Source organism: Trichosurus vulpecula, chromosome 4 (genome assembly GCF_011100635.1).
Source record: "Trichosurus vulpecula isolate mTriVul1 chromosome 4, mTriVul1.pri, whole genome shotgun sequence".
Lineage (NCBI taxonomy): Eukaryota > Metazoa > Chordata > Mammalia > Diprotodontia > Phalangeridae > Trichosurus > Trichosurus vulpecula.
The window spans coordinates 386,698,846-386,720,748 of NC_050576.1; the positions used below are offsets into that span (position 1 = coordinate 386,698,846).

The window sequence follows — 21,903 nt, forward strand, 5'->3', positions numbered from 1 at the left end:
GAAGATAGTTTCTGAAAAGAAATGCATTTTGACCCATGTCCACTGTGCTCTCTTGGATGTACTTAGAAATTAGGAAATCAATGTTCATTAAATTTAACATACTTACTTTTGGTCCTTGAGTAGCAAAATCTCCCTTTTTTCCTATTTGAGCTTGTCCTGGTTCACCTGGAGGTCCACTAACACCTTGCTCACCCTATCAATTAAAAAAAAAGAGTGGAGAGGTTATTAGGTACAAAAATAATTTTACTAAGAAGGAAAATGAGGCAATTCAATACATTCTTCAGCTAAACAAATCTGGTCTTTGTTTTGGCTTTTAAATCATTAAATATCTGATGATGATGATGATGATGATGATGATGATGATGATGATGATGATGAGGAGTATGTGAGAGAGAGAGAGAGAGAGAGAGAGAGAGAGAGAGAGAGAGAGAGAGAGATCTGTGATTTCATTGGTTCATTGATTTAGGGAACTCCCAGATCCAAAAGTCCTACTAATGAAGGTTGGTACTTTCTCTGCAACTTATAGCCTAGAGTACTGAGAAATTAAGTGACTTGCCACAATGTCACTCAGTCATTATGTGTCAGAAGCAGGATTTGAATTCAGGTATTCCTGCCTTTGAGATCTCCTCTCTCTTCATGTAAATGTCTGTATTATATGTAATATATGTGGATTATTATACATATGCATATTGTTGTTCAGTCGTTTCAGTCATGTCTGACTCTTCATGACCCCATTTGGGTTTGCCATTTCCTTCTCCAGCTCATTTTAAAAGATGCAGAAGCTGAGGTAAATAGGGTTAAGTGACTTGCCCAAGGTCCCACAGCTAATAAGTGTCTAAGGCCAGACTGGAACCAGAAAGATGAGTCTTCTTTATTCCAGACCCAGAACTCTATCCACTGTACCACTTAGCTGTCATGCACATGTATATATGTATATGTATATATACCAATATGTAATATACACATAATGGAATGATACTACATAGAATTTCAGGGAATATTGTTCTGCCATTATGTAGGAAGTTAACAGGACAAATCAAATTAACAAATATGTACTGGGTTTTTAATTCAACTATTCTGAAGCTAGGCATAGATGTTTTACACTTTTGGCAAAGAGGTATGTATGTGTTTGTGTGTGTGTGTGCGTGTGTGTACACACATGCATGAATGTGCATGTGTACATATTTATTAGATTCATTACTAGTTATGAAAGCACAGTGGGAGTTTGGCATAAATGTTTCTAAGGTTGCTTGCCTTTCTAAGACTGTCAATCAATAACATTTCTTTTATAAATGTCTTGATCTATTATTTAAATCCTTTACTGTTACATAATTTTTCATAGCTTAATTCTTCAAAATGACAGTAAACTACTTAAGGAATGAGACAATTTCTCATCTTTCTTTGTATTTCCTCAATCATTTACATGGATTATATTGCCTTACATGGATTAATCACCCAATACATAATTGCATATTTGACCTGTTTTAACTATCCACTTAATAGCAGAACAATATCCTGTGAAGTTCTCTATTACGTCATTTTATTATGTCAATTCTATTAAGAGTTAATTTTCTTTTAATTTGTCATGTACCGGACATCATGGAAAACGAGCTCTTTCTAAATTTTATCACTGTAAAACACCTGAATACAATGAAGATCATCAGCTTTTTTAAAAAGTCTTTATGGTTTTCTTTTTTTTTATATTTTCTTTTTTTCTTAAGATGATGCAATTTCTTAGGTTATGTCAAGGTGAGCGATTTTTATGTGGAATAGTTACAAGGGGCTTGATTAAATCAAGGAAAGCCAGTGGAATATAAAAGTAGATATTCGCTTGTGAAAAGTACTGTGAAAAACAGATTGTACACAGTGTAGACTAGATTTGATGTGACTTTGAGAAGGGAAATACATTACACAAAGAAACAAACATGTTATGACCCTAAACCAAGCTAGTTGTAGTGGAGAGAAAATAGCTAATGAAAATGTGCTATATGTATCACTGTAAGAATCTAGTTTTCATCCTGCTCTCGTGTCTTTGGCTACTTTCATTGCAGAGATGAAAAGGTATGCAAAAGATGAAACAAAAGGTATACAGCAAAGCATGAATATAACACCAACAGTTACAATTTGACAATTACATTTTTCTTACTGTCTACTGTGCTCTCTCCTGTTCTATATAGAAACTAAGGAGAAAAGTAGAAATACTCTACTATGTTGAAGCATTTTGAAATGGAAACACTCTGAAGTCAAATGTAACTTACCTTGTCACCTTTGGGTCCTTGAAAACTCAAACCCATTTGACCCTGTTGGTTAAAAATTAAAGCTATATTATTATAGAATGAGTTTCTGTCTTTCGAAATTAAACACAAAAATTAAAATAAACAGGCATAAATAACAGTAAATGGATTGAATCTGCAATGTAGTATTTTGGTTGCCTCAAAATTTTCACAGATGTCATAAGTATGTTAAGTTCAATCTCTATAAAAACATTATTTTGTAAGGTCATTAACAGAAAACTAAAAATTAAATTAAAAAGACCTTTGAATGCCATAACTCTCTATACTGGACATAAGTCAAGTTAATAAGCATTTAAATGTTCACAAAATTCCAAGCACTGTGCTAACTGAAAAGGCAAAAACAGACCCCATCACTCAAGGAATTTACAATCTACGGGAAATAGATTACATGTTTACAAAGTTTCTTAAAAACAGGCAAAAAAAGCACAGTTTTTGGAACTGTGAGAAATTTCAAAATTACTTTATTCAAATTATTTAAAAGGCAAAAAAAAAATTATAAAATCTTTACCTTTTCACCTGGAAGTCCTGGAGGACCTGGTGGACCCTATGAAAGAAGACATTTTAGTTAGACCTTTTAAAAACATATTAAAGATAGTTCTCAATTCTGGTGGGCTTTAAGTGACTTCTCTACTTCAGTGACTATTCCCCCATGTAACTACTTATTCTGATCCTAGATATCACTTCAATTTGGACTATATTGGTAGATAACAGACTTTTATATATGGGTAGAGATAAAACTAAAATTAAAATTACAACATTAAATAAAGAGCTTTGGCACTAATTCTTTTTAATATTAATCTTTTAACACTTTATGTTTATTTCTATATATTGTCTATATCATTAAGTAGATGACATTACAGGATAAACAAACAGGATAAATTACAGGATACATTTCTTTTAACTTTATACCTATTTAAAGCATAAAATTTTGATGGCCACTAGATATTGTTTATTACCTAGATAATATTATGTAATTAATGAATATGTCATTTATAAAAATGTTTATTTAATGGGGTGTAGAAGACTGAAAGCTGTTATTAGAGACAGGAAGACCTGGGGTCAAGTGATACCTCTGATTCTCACTGGCTATATGACTCTGGTCAAGTCACTTTTTTTGGGCAGAAGGCAAGGCAATCAGGGTTAAGTGACTCACCCAGGGCTATACAGCTAATAAGTGTCAAATGTCTGAGGCCACATTTGAACTCAGATCCTCCTGCCTCTATTCACTGCGCCAACTAGCTGCCCCAAGTCATTTAAATTTTAAGTGCTCTAGTCAATGCTCTAAGACTATAAATTGTAGAAAAAGGGCTGCATTGTATTGATAGAGGGAGTTTGCTCACCAGATAGTACCCTGTACCAGTGAAATCAAAGTTCTATTTGCTATCCTCTTTTCCTCATAAACAACATCACTTTGAATTCTCTCTCCTACAGCTCTAGGAATTTTAACACACTGGTAGGAGAAAATTCAGAGCAAAAGCAATTAAATCACGAATATTTTATAAGAATGACAAAAATGAAATACTTCAAGCAACCTGTTTCCTAGTGTCTACCACCAAAATTAATAGACAATGTTATATTTATCTAAATCATTTGATGTGAACTGTTTAATGATACTTTCATAAGGCTCCATTATGCAATGGTTTCTCTTCTCTCCATGCTTTTCCCAAAGAGATTTTGCTCATACATAGCAGAAGTAGTAACTTACAGGTGGTCCCGAATACCCTGGTGGACCATCCATGCCTGGTGACCCTGGATTTCCTCTTGGTCCCTGTTTATTAGAAAGAAGAAAACAGCCGTAAAAATTAGGAGAAAGATACCTACAGCTAAGAGGGAGAATTTTTGTGAAATGAAGTATATGAGTGCTTATAAAATATAAAATAGTCAATTTTGACTGCATGAAATTAAAAAAGGGTTTGAATAAGAAAGATCAATGCAATTAGGAGAAGAAGAGAATCTATTGGTGGGGAAATCTGCATCAAATATTTCTGATAAAGATCTGATTCAAGATATTTAGGGAATTGAAGCAAATAGATAAGAATAACAGCCCTTCCTAAATGGATAAATGGTCCAAGTACAAAAAATAACTCTCAAAAGAAGAATTATAAACCAATAATAACCATCTAAATCACCATCACAAATGCAAATCAAAATAACTCAGGTTTCACTTCACATTCAAGAAACTGATAAAGATACAAAGGCCCGAAATAGTCAGTGTTGGAGGGGCGATGGAAAGACAGGCACTGTAATACACCTGTTGGTAGAGCTATGAAATTATCAAATCATCTTGGAATGCAATTTGGAATGATGCTAAAAAAATGAAAAATGTCCATACACTTTGACCTAGGGTACCTAGAGAACCCTTTGCTATGCATTTAACTCAAAAGGAGGTTACAGACAGAATGAAAAATGCAAGACACATTAAAATATTCATAGAAATACTTTCTGTGGTAGCAAAGAAATAGAAACAATATAAATGGCTATTAATTGTGGAATGCTGAACAAATTGCGGCACATTAATAAAATAAAATATTACTATATAAAAAAACCTCCATGAATATGAAAAACTCAGAGATGCATGGGGGTTATATGTAAACTGATATGAGGTGAAACAAGGAGAACAAGAAAAGCTATATACAATCATTAAAACAATGTAAATGAAAAGATTTTTTTTTAATTGAACAGAGTGTAATTGAAAGAGCAGTATGAAAATGCATTCTCTACCTTCCTTGGCAAAGGGAGCGGACTATGAGTGTAGATAATTACAAATATTATATTCAGTTAATGATTTAGTTTTTCTGAATTTCTTTTTATAAATCTTTCTTTTCTACTCATTCTTAAAAAGAACTCTCTGTGTAAAGGAAAGGAGAGGGTTATAGAAATGTTGGTGATACAAAAAAGATTAAAATTTTTTTCAGAAAAAGAAAGAAGTTTAAAAATTATAAAGTCAATAAATTGATGCAAATACATGCTACATTTATTTATCTAATACCTACCACTGGTCCAGGGGGTCCAGGAAATCCCCTTTCACCTTTCAACGGCATGCCTGGGATTAGACTAAGGATTTCACCTGGGTCTCCCTATTAAAAAAAAAAAAAAGAAAAACACATTTTTTACCAGATAGTCAACTAGAAGAAGCAACAACTTAGAATCCATCAAGTAAGAAAGTTTTATTACAGATGGGCAGCTAAAAGCTATGCACATGAAATAAGCTATGGCTTAGTCATTTCATTCGTTACGTCTGTCTTAATGAGATTTGCCACACAAGACAAGGCTGCTGAAATGAATGGATCCATGCCACTATTTACTGCTACATTTAGACATTATTGTTGTTTGTCCTTCATTTTCCAAGAGGACCAATGAAATCACCAGGTGATATCATGACTTTCATGTGAGTTGGATTTAAGTGAGATGTAGTTGCACAAAGTTGTCAGCCTTGCTTTCTATACAGAATCATTGAAATCCAGCGGCAAGACAAAAGTCCAGAAGGCTGATCCAAAAGGCTGAAATAGCAGACCCTGGTTGGAGCATACCATGACCCATTCAGATGATTTAACTAAGGAACAAAATTGTCTTCTCCTCCAAAAACAATTCATCAGTTAACAAATATGTATTAGCACCTAATAGGTACCACATATTGTGCTAGGCACTGGGGATAAAGATACATCATCATCATTATCATCATCATTATCATCATCATAATAGTGATAATAATAATGATGATGATGATGATGATAATTCCTATTCTCAAGCAGCTGAGTCTCTATCAGGAGAGATTATATACGTATCTATATATATCTGTATTATATGTAATATATATGTGTGTGTGTGTGTATATATGTGTGTGTGTGCATGTGTGTATATGTATACATACATACACAAATACATATGTATAATACATGTAAAATAAATACAAGGTAATTGGGAATCAATCAATCAATAGACATTTACTAAGCGCCTACTATGTTCCAGGTACTGTGTGTGCTAAGCACTGAGGATATATAAAGAGGCAAAAGACAGTTCCTCCCTTCAAGGAGTTTATAATCTAATTGGAGGGCACAACATGCAAACAAATATTCACAAAACAAACTAGATACAGGATAGATAGGAGATAATTAACAGAGAGAAGGCATTGGAATAAGAGGGTTGAGGAAGGCTTTCTATAGAAGGTGGGATTTTAGCTGGGAGGACAACAGCCATAGCAGAGGAGGGAGATCATTCCAGGCATGGGAGACAATCAGAGAAAATGCAGAGTGAGAGACGGAATGTCTTTTTTTGTGGAACAGCCAGAAGGTTAGTGTCACTGGATCAAAGAGTACACGTCAGTAAGTAAAATTTTAAGAAGACTGGAAAAGTAGGAAGGGGTAGGTCATGAAGGACTTTGAATGCCAAACAAAAGATTTTATATTTGATCTTGGAGGCAAGAAGGAGCCACTGGAGTTTACTGAGTAGCAGGCGACATAATTAGACTTGTACTTTAGAAGCTGAATAAAGGATGGATTGGAATGGGAAGAGACTCGAGGCAGGTAGTTCTAGAAATAAGTTATTTCAATAATCAAGACATGAAGTGGTAAGGTTCTTTACTACAGTGGTACCAGTGTCAAAGGAGGAAAGGAAAGGACATCAGTAGTTGGGAGAACAAGAAAGATTTCACATAGAATATGGCACTTGACTCTACATCTTGAGGGAAGATACTGTTTCTATAAGGTAGGCATAATGAGGGAGTGAATTCAAAGCTACAGAGATGGGAGATGGGAAATGGGGTGCCATGTGTGAGAAACAATGAAGAGGCCAATGTGTCCAGAATGTAGGGTGTAGGAAGGGGAGTAATATAGAATGTAACTGGACAGATAGGTTAGGGCCAGGCTGTACAGGCCATTAACAACCAAACAGGAGAGTTTTTATTTTATCCTAGAGGCTAGAGCCACTAGAGTTGATTGAGTAGAGGAGTGACACAGTAAAAGCTAAGCTTAACAAAAATTACTTTGGCAGTTGTACACAGAAAGGATTGACTTGAGTGAGGAGAGACTTGAGTCAGAGAGACTAAATAGAGAATTGTCATATTCAGAGTGATAGGTGATGAGGGCCTTAATGAAATCAGTGGCTGTGTGAGTAGAAAGAGTCAGATCCAAGAGATGTTTCAGCAAACACACACACAAAGCAAAATTTGGCAACTGATTTGATATGTGGGGTGAGAGAAAAAGAAGAGTCAAAAATAAATGAGGTTGAAAAAATGGGTCAAGGAATATTGATCCATTTGCCAAGGCACTCATGAGGATCTGATTCACAAAGCATAACGTAAACAGAGTGCTATGTGAAGACTAAACAGCAATAACAAATATTTATAATGTATCTTTATGAAGTTGTGGAGATAAAGGCAAAAATGCTTTCATTTTATCCCTTTTCCTTTTCATGGATTACAAAGATTTCTCCTCAGTTAACTTTTTCTTCTTCCTGTTATAGACATTTCTTTCCGATAAAATAAGTTGCCACTACTAATTATAGATTTAGACAAATAATGTTTCTCTCTAATCCAACCACTCCATAATTTGCTTTTCCTTCCCCTTTGCTATAACATTTTTGGAAGTTTGCTAAGTCATAATATAAATACTTTAAGAATAAAATACAGTTTGAGGGATCTGCTGATGGTTGTAAAATCATTGTCTGATACAGCTAAGCACAAATGGTTGGCAGAAAGAAAGTCAATTATTCTACGCTCTCATGCTGTGAAGGGTAATGTCTTCTTGGATATGAAGGGGAGAATGAGATAGGATGACTGATACCAGGTGGTCACATCACTTAGCAAGACAACAATCAGCCTGGATGCTGCTGCACTGATAATGAAATGTAAGAAGACATGGAATAAGGCCTCCAGTGTATTGTACAGATCTACCCCCACTTTTTTGGAGGATTTATGGGAAGGACCTGGGCCAAAAAATCAAACAGAATGAGAAGGTGTGGATGTATTGTGATTTGTACCACTGGTATGCAGTGTTTGGCTAGAGTCAGCACTTAATAAATGCTTGTTTACCGGTTAATTAATTGAATGATGAAATCATGGATATTCTAACATATTTCAGTAATTGATACTAGACTATGATTGAAAACGAGATGATTTAGATCCCTGAATAAAAATTAATATGATATTGAATACTTATCATTTAATTATATTTGCTCCCTGAGTAATTACTAAATTCATTGTAGAACTAATCCATATTTTGGAAGAAGAATGGGAAGAACACCGTATTTAAATGAGTCAACTAAGGAATATTTAGCTAATAAATAAGATAATTCTAGTCCTTTTCATAAATAGATGGATCTGAAAAAAACATAATACAATCAGACCATATAGAAAAATGATAAATCTCAAATAGATTTAATATTTACCACTTAAAAGATTCTAATTACTTTGATTACTGATAAGGTATCTTGATACTTTCCAAAACACTACAAAATATGTTAATTATTATTAGTATATTTTAAAAATTATATTAAACTTAGATTGGCCTAGTTACAACTGTTTAAAATTAAATATCATTAAATAAAATGTTTTAATCAGGCCACCTAAAATTAATTAATTAACTGATACATACCTTCATTCCTGGAGCTCCAGGGGGGCCCTAGAAAAGAAATGTTTTATGTTAGTGTTTTTTTAAACAAAAAGCATAATTGTCAACTATGCAGACTAATAGGGCAGAGGTAAGGAGAAGGGACAAGAAGAGAACTAGAAGTGTCAAGAGATGAGATATGATCAAAGAAATAATATTTCATTTAAAAATAATGTTATACTTACTGTTATTCCAGAAAATCCAGGCAAACCAGGAGGACCCACTGGACCTCTATCACCCTAAAAAGAAGAGAGATAATGTTCTTAACTCTGAGTATGTATACCTCACCATTTTCTGATAAATGTAAAGGCAGTATAAAAGCATTCTAGATTCATGCCTAGAAGTTATAATCACCTAGGAAAACTCTACTAGTGTTTAAAATATGTCATCACTTGGTTTTAATGCTTTTCTAAAGATAGAGTGCTATTTGACAGTCTTATTCCTGTTAAGTTGGTAAGAGGGCACTTCATGAGATAAAATATAGGAATGACAGTGTTATCAACACCAAGACAAGGAATACACAGCAAGCTATCTTGTAAAATTTAATGACTTATTTGGGTAGGAAAGCTGGTGCTTAAAAAGATACTTTAAGGTGAAATTGTGCAGAATGATCGAACATTTCCTAGCATCTAACTAGAAAAAAACAAGCTCCTCAACCAATAAAGTATCTAGAGAAAGGCAATTTGAGATAGCAAATAGCATTGGACAGACTGATCTAGGCTCTGTTCTCAGCTCTGTCAGTGACTTGCTGAATAACTTTAAAGAAACATCTTTACTTCTCCATATCTGTAAAATTAGGATGTTAGAACAGATCATTTCTATAGCAGACCTACTATTCCAGTACTACAATTTCAAGATTCAAAGAGTTGAATCCCACTCTGACAAATAAAATTTCTGTTAACACACTTCAACTTGATTTATTAACAGTTTTCAAGAACATAGAAAAATATTTTCGCTATATTGTTTTTGTCCAGATTTGTGGTTTTAATTAGTAAAAGGAACAACCACTGAAGAAAATCTCCTTACCAATACTTAAGAGAATTGCCTGGGGTACTCATACATAACAAATGTCAGAGGTTGAATTTGAACACAGACATGGATGACTACAAGACTGACTATTTACACTACATGATAATGTCTGTTGCTCTCTCTGTCTCTCTCTGTCTCTCTCTGTCTCTCTCTCTCTCTCTCTCTCTCTCTTTGTCTTGCTCTGTCTCTCTCTGTATCTCTGTATCTGTGTGTGTCTCTCTCTCTGTCTCTCTCTCTTAAAATTTCACAAGAGATAAACCTTGGCCCCAACTCCAAACTTACCTTTGTACCATTGCATCCTGGGATACCAGGAGGACCAGGTGGACCATCTTGGCCTGGGATACCCTGCAATTAACAAAATAAAAAAGTAACTAATACAGAAATCATCTGATAATGGCATTGTACTGCAGAAATTTTTTTAAAAATATTAAATATTTATCTTATATACATACAGGAAGTCCAGGGTTTCCAGGATAACCAGATGAGCCTGGTGGCCCCTATAAGTAAGAAAAAGAGACTAGAATTAAAATAGTTTACAGCAATAATCTCCACTTTGCTTTATTCAAAATTCCCTTAGAATAAAGTCTTCCTGATATTTTAAACACAGATTATCCATATTCACCATCATCCACCTAGGCAGAATGAAACCCTGTTATCAGGTGCAGGGGCATTCCCCATTCCATCTAGACAGACCATCTGTGTTTGCCAAATGGATAAATTGGATTGACCATCACTGATTTTCATGCATGCATATAGAACTTTGGACTTCTACTCTTTTGTAATTTCTAGTCCAAAATGCAGGTGTAGTTCACACTAAAATCTATACATATGACAATGGAGTCAATGAAATAAATCTATCCTATAGCTGAAGAGCTCCCTTTCAGAAGCAAAATAGGACAATTTTATTCAGAATATAGTTTTGATTCTAGTACCTTACAGGGAATTGGCTCTGAATACTTTAAGGACTCTTGCCCCAGATATCTACTATTTGCATTAACTTTAATATAAATTAAATGTTATCCTAAAAATTTGTAGGTAGTTAGTATTTTATGTAAGCCTGTTGTTTTAATTACCTTTTACTGATATATATATATATATACTATGTATATATGTATATATATACACACTACAGAATTGAGATGTATTAATTTATCTTAAGTGCTTCACTATTTTTAAAAATTCATAAAAATGTTGGCATTTTTTACAGGATTCAAATACTAAGAAAACATTTCAAAGTGGTAGCTGCTTTATCTTTGACAATGACACTTAAGTGTCACTGAACAATAAATGAAAAACTTTTAATTTAATGATATCATCTCCCAAAGTCAAAATTAAGATTTATAGGAATTTGAGACAGAGAAAATGGGAGGAAAATGAGGATGAATGAATGTACTAAATTACTGAACCAGCAACAAGGAATTTCAAAGTATTCTTTACCACTGAATTACAGGAGGGATTAGAAAGCTTTCCTACCCCCAACCTTGACCATCCCAACATTAGCCTTAGTAAATACTCCTCAAATCCATGTCCATTGAACTTTGTGAAAAAAAGGAGAAAGAAGAAGAAATAGCAGAAAATAGGAGGAAATGAAAGAAGACATTTTTCCTTAGTATTCACTCAGAGATTAAGTGGGGTGCAGTTAAATAATTTAAAAAAAGAAACACAAAACAAAAAACCAAACCAAACCTAACCAAAACCAAAACCAAAATGCATTTCTCTACCCCACTTAAAGTTTTGCCCTTACCATACTCAATACACAGTGACTAACAAAACTTAAGTGACTATTATACTCACTCTTGTTCCTTTTGTTCCTGGTAGTCCTGGTTCTCCAGCATCCCCCTGTAAGAAAGTAACATTGCATTATCAATGTACATCATGGCAAGAATTATAAATATCTTAGAACCTAATAGTAATTCAGTTTATCCTACCTTATTACCCGGAGGCCCATGTGGACCTTCAGGCCCTTGCATTCCGGGAAACCCAATGACACCTTGTAATCCTGGAAGACCTCGTTCACCCTGAAAAAATTTTTAAAAATGCAAGTAAGTCTTAAGCAGAATATTGATTGGAACAAGTTCTCCCTCAAAACTTTTTTCTTGTCTAGCCAAAATCCTTCAAAATATACAAAGTTGAGGTGGAATTTCTGCTGTGAGGTTCTTTCTATTTACTATACCAAATGCAATTCACTTGCAAGTCAAGACATCACCCTCTTAATTCCATTGGTCCTTTTCAAGAATGAAGGATGAACAACAACAACAATTTACTATACCCTAAGTTCTTATGAGGCAGGGATTGTGTGTTCCACAACATCTAATGTAGTTCAAAGAACACAGCTGATATTTGATAATCTCTGCTGAACAAATGAATGAATGAAAATATATTATATATAATATTATATTACACAGCTAATATTGTGTACATAATATTACACATTATCTGTATCTACTAAATTATAAGGTAATTTGGTCAGACAACTGGTTTGGTGGCTGTTTTGTCCCCTAAATTGACTAATAATGTAACTAACCTGACAGAACAAATCTTTGCCATAATTTAGTTCTAAGATTTTGTATGAAGGCTTCCTCTATGCTATCCTTTGCTTCTAGTTATCATTCGGTAACATGGATGAGCACAGAGCCTATAGAAATTTAGTAATCAACACATGATGAGGAATTTAGATTTTTTGTTGTCATTACTAAAGTAGTAATTGTATACAATAAACCCTATTAATTTGTCTATATGTGGTGCTTACCACTGTATTACAGTATGCTAGAACATGTGGATTATATATATATGTGTGTGTGTGTATACACATATATGTGTATATATGTATATATGCATATATGTGTGTGCATTTATATACATATATACATTATATGTGTATATACATACATGCATGCATATGTATATGTGTGTGTGTATATGTGTGTGTGTATGTATATATATATATATATATATGTTATGGCCCTGCCCTAAGAAGTTTACAATATGGCACAGGAATTGAGGCATATACAAAACATTTAAATGACATGTGACATTATATGGTTAAGTGCCTGAATAAAGGGAGGAGACAATAAACACTATATACTAGAAGGGATAGAGCTCAAAGTGAACTTACTCAGTGGACAGCTTCAGACTTGAAACAAGGTCTTAAAATGATTAAGACATGTAGAAAGGAGGAAGCTCATTTTACAATTGTGAAAACTGAGGCAAACAGGATTAAGTGACTTGCCCAGGATCACACAGCTATTAAGTGTCTGAGGAGAGATTTGAATTCAGGAAGATGGGTGGAAAGGAGGAAGAAGGGCATTCCAGGTGAGAGACACAGCATAAACACAGAGGTAGAGGCTAGAACAAACATGAAGGGCATTGTGCAGAGAAGACCACACTAAACGAGGTGAAGAGTATCATGTTAGAAAGTAGTTGGAGATAAGGTCAAAAAAGTAAGATTGTGGGGTATCAAGATGACTACCCTACTGAAGGTCATGGAATTGGTAAGCTGTTGATTTTGGAAGACTACCACATTTTTTAAATTAATTAATTTATTTTTAGTTTACAGCATTCTGTTCATAAGCTTTTGAATTCCAAATTTTCTCCCCTCCCATCCCTCCTCCTTCACCCCTTCCCCAAGATGGCATGCAATCTGATACAGGCTCTACATATACATTCACATTAAAAATATTTTCATATTAAGACTAGCACATTTGAGATGGTCAGTACAGCAAGGTATAGGAAAAAAATCTCTGGATTTGGAAGTAGAAAACACTGGTTTAAGACCTGGGTATATTCACTCTGTATCTGAGCAAGTCCCTCAGCCTCTCAGTCTCAATTTCCTCAGTTATAAAATGAAGAAGTTGGACAAGATAACATCTCAGGCCTCTTTCAGATCTATGCTCTTATGCCAAGAGGTTCCCAAGATGGGCATGGGCACTAAGACACTATTACAATGCAGACTCGTCAGGTAAATCATCAGTATTAAAATTATACAAAAAAAGGGGGTAAGCAGAGGACCTGGCTTTATATCCCAGCTCTGCTATTCATTATCTATACAATCTTAGGCAAATCACCTAATTTCTCTGGGGTTTATTTTCCTTATCTGTAAAGTGAAGGGGTGAACCTAAATTGAATATAAGTAAAAGCTTTGAGAATGGAATTATTTCAGTTTTTTCATTCATTTGTTGTCTGTATCTCCAGCATTATAAAAGGTATTTGATAAATGTTTGTTGATTCGTTGATGATTTTTTGACATACAGCATGAGGGGGCTGGGAGGCTCGGTGGATGGAGTGCTGGGCCTTTCAACTCTTCCTGAGTTGAAATCTGACCTCAGACACTTACTAGCTGTGTGATACCGGGCAAGTCACTTAACCCTGTTTGCCTCAGTTTCCACAATTGTAAAATGAACTGGAGAAAGAAATAGCAAAGCACTCCAGTGTCTTTGCCAAGAGGCAGCTAGGTGGTGCAGTGAGTAGAACACTAGCCCTAGAGTCAGGAGGACCTGAGTTCAAATCTGGCCTCAGACACTTGACCCACCTAGTAGCTGGGTGAGCTTGGGCAAGTCACTTAACCCCAAGCGCCCTGACTTCCCCCCTCCAAAAAAATTTTTAAAAAGAGTTGGATATGACTGAAAATGACTGAACAGCATCAACTAAACAATATAGTGCACAGGAAAGAGTGCTGCATTGGAGTCAGAGACCTGGGTCCAAATACCAATACTTAATACTTGGCACAATTCTCTTTATTTCTCTAGGACTGTATCCTCAATGGCATCATGAAGGTGCTGGGTCAGATGAACTGAAAAGTTTCTTTCATTTCTCAACCTATTATCCTGTGGTTTAAATCTATAATCTTCTAAGACCTACTAAGTGACAGGCAGGATTGAATATTATTATTTTTTCCCAAGCTTCTATTAATTAATTACCAGTTGAGAAAAAAAATGACAAGACATATATCAGAGAAAAATTTGTTTCAAAACAGAACACTATCCAGAGTCACTTCAAAATTGTTTTATTCATATCATGTGAATTCAAATAATCTAGCAAGCACTGAAAACATTAGCCCCATTTCCAAACCACTTTAGCAACCTTGATGATGAACCAACTGGTAAAAACCTAAGCTTCTTTGCTGAATGACTCTGTGGGTCTGAACTGCATCTATAACATAATAGTACTAGAGACTGTTCTCCCCACTTCTTTGGAAGCTTGAATCAGAATTCTAGAAAAGCATTTGAATGAATGAAGAAGAAACTATCTTAAATTTGAGAGGATATTACTCAATGCAAATGGATTAAAGAAAACTAAAGCTCACACTTTGGCCTGACTTTTGGAACAGTAGCATCCAAGGGCTTCTATGAGTAGAAACAGATGCTATCATAATTAGGACAGGGTTTTACGTTAAATGTTAGATCCTCATCCTCATGACCTTGTGATATATAGGAAAAGAAAACAAACTAGCACTAAATTAAGAAAAGAAATGGATATTTGAATATATGGTTTTCATATACATTCTTCTATTGATCGCTTCTCACACACACACCCCAAATGAAAATAGGAGAAAACTGAAGACACAGAGGTAGATTTAAAATTGAAATAATAACTGCCATCTACAATAAACAGAAATCTGTTGTTCAAGCACTGGAAAAGTCCACCCAAATGTAACCAGAAGAAATGTTCGCACAGTGAATGGGGACTCATCAAGGATTAACCAAAGCGAAGGAATGAAGCACTTTGAGCTGCTATAATTATTTTGTATATGATATTTGTAATTGTTATATAAAAGATGTCACATTAAAGCAACGTTATGTTTGGCACTTGATACCAAAAAATGGCCTTATGACATGGATTCAGATCAAATCTTATCATTCTCACTTAAACATAAGGAATGTCTGAAGCAATGAGCAAAATTCCATGACTTGCAAAAGTTTCTCACTGAGCCAGCACCAATGCCAAGAATTTTTAAAGAAAAAAAAAGTCTTATCATGCCCCATCCAGTGTTTTTTCTAGGTCACTAAACCACACCAGTTCCCAAGGGAAGATTAAACATCATACCAATATTAAACTAGCCTAAGGTAGCATCCCTTTTACGTCCATTTTACAGACACGGAAATTAAGACTCAGAAGTTACACTGACCTGCCACATATCCTTTCATGACCTAGCAGTATTCTTGGGAATTGGGTCTAGGAATCTGAATTCCCAGTCCCTCAATTAACCACAAGAACACATTCTTTCCCAAATGTCATTAGAAAACTTAAGAAATTTGTATGTCCCAAGAGTTTTGAAATTAAGTAGCTAAAAGGAAGTGACTACTCAGACTGCATAACTTTCTACCCCTCCCTACATATTTTTCCCCTTATTTCCCAAGTCATTTGTTCAGACAAAAGCCCACATGAATAATCTAATATCTAGTTCCCTGTCCAAATTTATCATGGGAACCAAAGCTAGGAGTAAAGACAGGATAAGCATTCACACAACTATACAATAAACTGGCAAACACTGTATGTAATTCCACTGTCCCAATTATTTCCCCCTAAGACTTTTGTTAGTCTCAAGTGATGATGTACAAAGAACAAAGGGCTGCACATATTGTGCAAAGATTACAGACATGGGAATCACTGCAAGTGCACAATGTGCAGCTGTAAAAAGGCAACAATAAAATAAATGAATTAGCTTCTGTTACATTTCAGCTCCAACTGTCCATAATTTAACTTCAATGGGATATAAAGACTCCTTTCAGCATCTTTAAAATGGAAAAGTAGGCCCAAAAAGAACATGTTGACCACGTACTTCATGCGTGATTGAAATGTAAACTCTGAACGTTGCTTTTCAGTGATGCAATGAAAAGTGGAAAAGAAAAAAAAGAACTTCTCACATGTTACGCAGAACGCTCAGAACATTTTGTGCAATGCCTTGCCAGGTGTCTAATATTCCAAATGGGAAGTTCATGTGTCTTTAGAACAGAAGCAACTTGGCAATATCTCATATGAAGAAATTCAGAATATGAGTTGGGGGGTAGGATTAGGGAGGGGATAAAAATTTGTCATCTATAGGGAAAACATTAAAAAATGAAGCTATAGAGAAGGACCTCAGAACTGAAACTAGCTTTTCTAAATTAGGCATGAAATAGAGTTTCATGCTTGGGATGACTGCAAAGTTTTGCTCAATATGTAGCCAGAAGCAAGAATATATTTCCAAATGTGAATTCAGGTGAAGTGGAAAGTGTGATCTAAAAAAAGTCCAATTCTATTTCTTTCTCTTGAAATAAATGAATGAAAACACATTTATTAAGCACTTATTATGTAACTATTAAAATGAGGTAAGCCTTAGGATACAAGAATAAAGTGAAGACAGTCCTTGCTCTCAAGGAGATTACCTTCAATTAGAGGAATAAATATCTAAAAAAGGAATGATGTCAAGGTAGGAACATTTTCTTTTGGAAAGTTACAGGGACAGTAGAAGGAATCACAGGGAATAGAGTGACCTACGCTTTCCTGAAGCAGTGACAAGAGTTTGTTTGATTATGGCTCCAGAAGTGGAAAGGGTTTTGGGGAGGGTATGAAGGCTATGACTTCAGCGGTACAGTAACTGGCAAGAAGATGGCAGAGGAATGAAATGAAGCATGTCTAGGATCAAGCTTAGATTAGTCGGTATCTGGGGCCTCAACGGATCAGGGCAGCACTCTCTACTTCAGGGTAGATAGAAGTCCTCTGACATAGAATCTTGTCTAGGCATTAAGAAGATGTTGGAAGTATGAAGTACATGAGAAATAAGTAACTTCATGAGCCAAGAGATCAGTAAGAGAATACTGAGCCTTTTTTCTCTAAGACACTTATTCAAAATGAAATAAAGTCCCTTTAGTGGCATGAACAGAATTAATTTGAAGTATCTTTTAATGGCCTGGCTAATATAGTAAACCGCCCCCCTTCTAAAACACTCTAACAATCATACAAAATATATTCAGAAGAAAAAAATCAGTGAAAATGTTGTAATGTTAGTCCAGACAACTCATTGTTGCATCTAAGGTCAGAAGGTTAATCACAAATTATTTTTTAAAACAGCATTATTTACTTCTGTAGGGAAAATGATTATAGATCTTCAAAGAAAACCAAAATGCAGACAACATGATGCTAGATTCTGTTCGGGTCTCCTCTTTTTACCCTTCTCCTTCACAATATAAAAAGAGTATCTCCAATTTGCATAAAACTACAGTTTATTAAGCACCTTCCTCACAATAATACATTAAGCAATCCCCATTTTACAGATAAGAAGAACTGAGATAAGTGGCTTGCCCACCACCACACAACTACTAAAGAGTATTTGAATTTATAACCAGAGTTCTTGCCAGTATACCATACTGATTCCAGCTTACTTATAGTGTAACCTGATTCTTTACATGTTTCTATAAGTAGTGTTTATAGATGAAAACATCTCTGTTCATCTTAAACAATATTGAAAATCATCTTAATCTGGGAGATGACATTGTATTTAAGGTTTGGTCTTAAACACGTAAAAAGTTTTTGGCTGTATTATGAATGTTTAAATCATTTAATTTAAATTAAAGTCATTTATGTGACATTGTATTTAGCCTAGGGGAAGCCAAGGGAAATATATCTGATTGATTTTTCAGTATTCAATACTATAAACTGATATTTATAATGTAATCCAATTTTTTTCAAACTTTGATAAAATCCTCTTCACAGATGACACCACCAATAAAAACCTTAGTCACTAAAGCCATACACAGAGATATGGACATGTGTATCCTATTTTATACATAGTAAATTGAGGGGTTTATGCTATATAAATGACCTCTAAGATCCCTTGTACCTCCATGATTATTCAGTTCTATAGTTCACATTATCTGTGGATAATATGTTTAGGGTTACCTTTATAAAAAGAAAGAAAAGGAGATCTAAATTATTACTTTTTAAAAGCTTCTAAGATCTAAGAAAAAAATAGCTAAGAATTAAGGTTCCAAATCATTGCAGGATTAGAAGTACTAAGATTTGGAACCAGAGCAGAAGAGTTATCCAGTCATGAGGGAAGTAGTTAAAATGAAGAAACATAGTCAATGGGGTGACTGAAACACTCAGCCAAAAATTTCACAAGTCTAATTCCATGAGTCCAATGACGGCCAACCATCTGCAAGGCCATTTCCTGACTGCTGATGTTGCTGGGAAAACTGTAGGAAGACTCTGATTAATGTCACAAGTTCATGGAAAAGTTTTGTGACTGGGACTCACTGGGAGTTGTCTTCATGCCATTTGGTTTGACATTATAACAGAAATAATGGTATTACCCAAGAGGAAAGTAGAAATATAACTGACCGTTCTTATGGAATGTGACAGAGCATTCCAATTTTTCCTATCTTTTTTTAAGGACATAAGTACTGACTTTCTTTTGCCCCCTTCGTTTTAAACAATTGAATTTGTATTCTTGCCCAGAAAATATATACAACTAAATGAATTCTTATGGCACATGTTTAGAAATTAAGCTTAATGGCAAACAATGCTTTTCTTTATCAGATATGTGTTGCGCAATATCACTATTGGCCTTTTTCCTAGTATTCATAATTCTTAAGGTAAAGAAGAAAATGGCAGAAGGATATAAACTCAGAAAGCACTGTCACAGATTCTCATTTACTCACTGTGTCTTTACTAATTTCTCAAGTGACTAATATTTAACCAAGGAGACGAATATGGGGAGGGCTTACTTTCGTGCTGACACAAAAATCCAAGTATGCCCAAGCTATGATATCTAGGAAATTTGCCTCACAACAAAACCTGAAAAGAGTTTAGTTAAAGAAATGTTGCCTGATATTGAGAAGCTTCAGAATCTTTATAAATTCAAACGTTGAGAAGATCAAGCATTTTTCTAACGGCCGTAGTCAAGGGATAGCTACTGAACTCGGCCTGTTTGTTCCCAGATACAGAATACACCAGAATTGACTTAGACACTAGAGGCACTCTCTTCCACTTTCTTCACCCTCATCCTGATCTCTTCCTGTGTCCTCAGTTATTCAAAGAAGAAAGCTCTGGATTTATGGGACAGCAGTAATGCTGACTGTCTCAAATTATAGAATTCTACAATTAAAAGGGATCTTGCCTTGTAAACTGTTTGAGTCCAATCCCCTAATTTTATAGCTGATAAACCCAAGATCTAGAGGGGTTAAGTATCCCAGCATTGTTTGGGTCCAGAATCCCCTTGGGTAAAATTCTTATAGGTTCACAAAAGGCACCAGGATGTAGAAAATAAAGGCCCATCTCTGGCAAACCCAGGACTGATCTAATCTTTTGATAAGAGCCTTTCTGCTTCAGTATTTGTGAAAGTACCTAACAACTGATCCCCAGATCATTGAAGAAACCTTGACAAGAAGTCATTCCCACTGACTGGACACTCTTTACCCCCACACTTATGTGTCCCCAGCCTTGAAATCTCTGTAGGAAGAGTAACTTGACAGCACAAAAGTTTCTACACATATCAAGACTTCAGATATCACGCTACATTAGGCCAAATGAATCTAGGCACGTTTCTAGACTCAAATGTTTTGTTTAGGGAGCTTGGAGTTTGTTTGTTTGTTTTCCTTTTAATCCAAATCTATTATTTCATTAGTACAGAGAAACTTAAGTGTAGAAACTCTTCTGACACAAATAGACAACTTATGTGTAACTCAGAGTTTTAGAGATCTGCCAAATATACTGAGAGGTTAAATGATTTGACCAGCCAGTACATCAGAAGCAAGTCTTGAACCTAGGCCTTTCTGTATCCAAGGCCAGTCCTCATCTACTAAACTATATGACCAGATTCAAAAGATATGATATAGAAATGATAATTGCTACTAAAGTGGATATTACAACTAGATTAGCACCTAGTACAGTGATGTGTGTGTGTGTGTGTGTGTGTGTGTGTGTGTATACATATATATACGCACACGCACACATACACATACACACATACACACACACACACACACACACACACACACACATATATATATATATATTATATATATATAAATACTTTGTTGGCTGATTCATATCTGTGAGAAAAGAAAGCAGGTAAGTATCTTCTAACCCCATAGAAGTCAACTTAACATTGCACTGATTAGGGAGAAATTAATAGAGATTTCTTCAAAGTACTTTCCCAAGTAAAGAAAGCATGGATTAGCCCCTTCAACACAAGGATAATTAAAAGGAACGTTATATTCTGCTTTAATATAAACAATCTGCAAATGCTGCTCCCCACCAAATGGTCTAAAAGCAAACAAAGCATCAAACTACACCAATTCAGTAAACACTTTCTATAAATGATAAACATTGATGCTAACAAATTGTTAGCAGCGAAAAAAAAGTCTTCAGTATTTCAAAGGTCTTTGTCTTCTGTCAAAGGTCTGGATTTCCCTAATCAGAACCCAGTGCTATTAGTGAGCCTATGAACTGAAAACACACAATAAGGTAAGAAAAGGCTTTTAGAGAGAAAGATTTGGTTCTGTTTCCTCCTATTTTCTTTTAAAGAAGGCCAACTCCAGCTTATAATAATTCTTCAATTCACATTTTATCAAGCAGCACAATCTGCTTCAAAGATCTTGGTGAATAAATATTTAGAATTCATCCCCTGAAGTACTCAGATGCTCCCTCTCTACCACCACCCCCTCCCGCTCCCAGCTAAATAACATGGAAAATATTATGATGATACTTTTTAGACAAGCATGAATTTCTTTATGGAGAGCCTATGTGTAAGTATTGCATGGGCTGTTAATCTTTAATCTATAGCTTATTTTTGTTTTAGTACCAATCTCCAACTAAAGAGCTAACTTTGCTTTTTACTGTGGGAAATACTTTGTACTTTTGTGCTCTGCTCTCACAGATTATTAACACATTCACCTTTGAACTGCTGGGTTCAAATAGTTTATACTACATAAAACTCAAGCTAGTCCATTCTCTTCCCTATAAAAAACCCAGGAGACTTGTACTGCACCCTCACT

At 34.9% G+C, this 21,903-nt stretch overlaps 1 protein-coding gene across 1 annotated transcript in view; it reads right to left on the reverse strand.

Moving 5' to 3' along the window:
- The window catches only part of COL4A1 (collagen type IV alpha 1 chain), a 247,878-nt gene that overhangs the window by 120,523 nt on the left and 105,452 nt on the right, over window positions 1-21,903 (reverse strand). The window contains exons 3-13 of the mRNA XM_036755107.1: window positions 11,857-11,946; window positions 11,723-11,767; window positions 10,381-10,425; window positions 10,211-10,273; window positions 9,085-9,138; window positions 8,885-8,911; window positions 5,288-5,371; window positions 4,000-4,062; window positions 2,803-2,838; window positions 2,259-2,300; window positions 107-193 (exon numbers count right to left, since the gene is read on the reverse strand). Of these exons, the coding sequence (XP_036611002.1) occupies window positions 107-193; window positions 2,259-2,300; window positions 2,803-2,838; window positions 4,000-4,062; window positions 5,288-5,371; window positions 8,885-8,911; window positions 9,085-9,138; window positions 10,211-10,273; window positions 10,381-10,425; window positions 11,723-11,767; window positions 11,857-11,946 (636 nt within the window). The remainder of the gene's footprint in view (window positions 1-106; window positions 194-2,258; window positions 2,301-2,802; window positions 2,839-3,999; window positions 4,063-5,287; window positions 5,372-8,884; window positions 8,912-9,084; window positions 9,139-10,210; window positions 10,274-10,380; window positions 10,426-11,722; window positions 11,768-11,856; window positions 11,947-21,903) is intronic.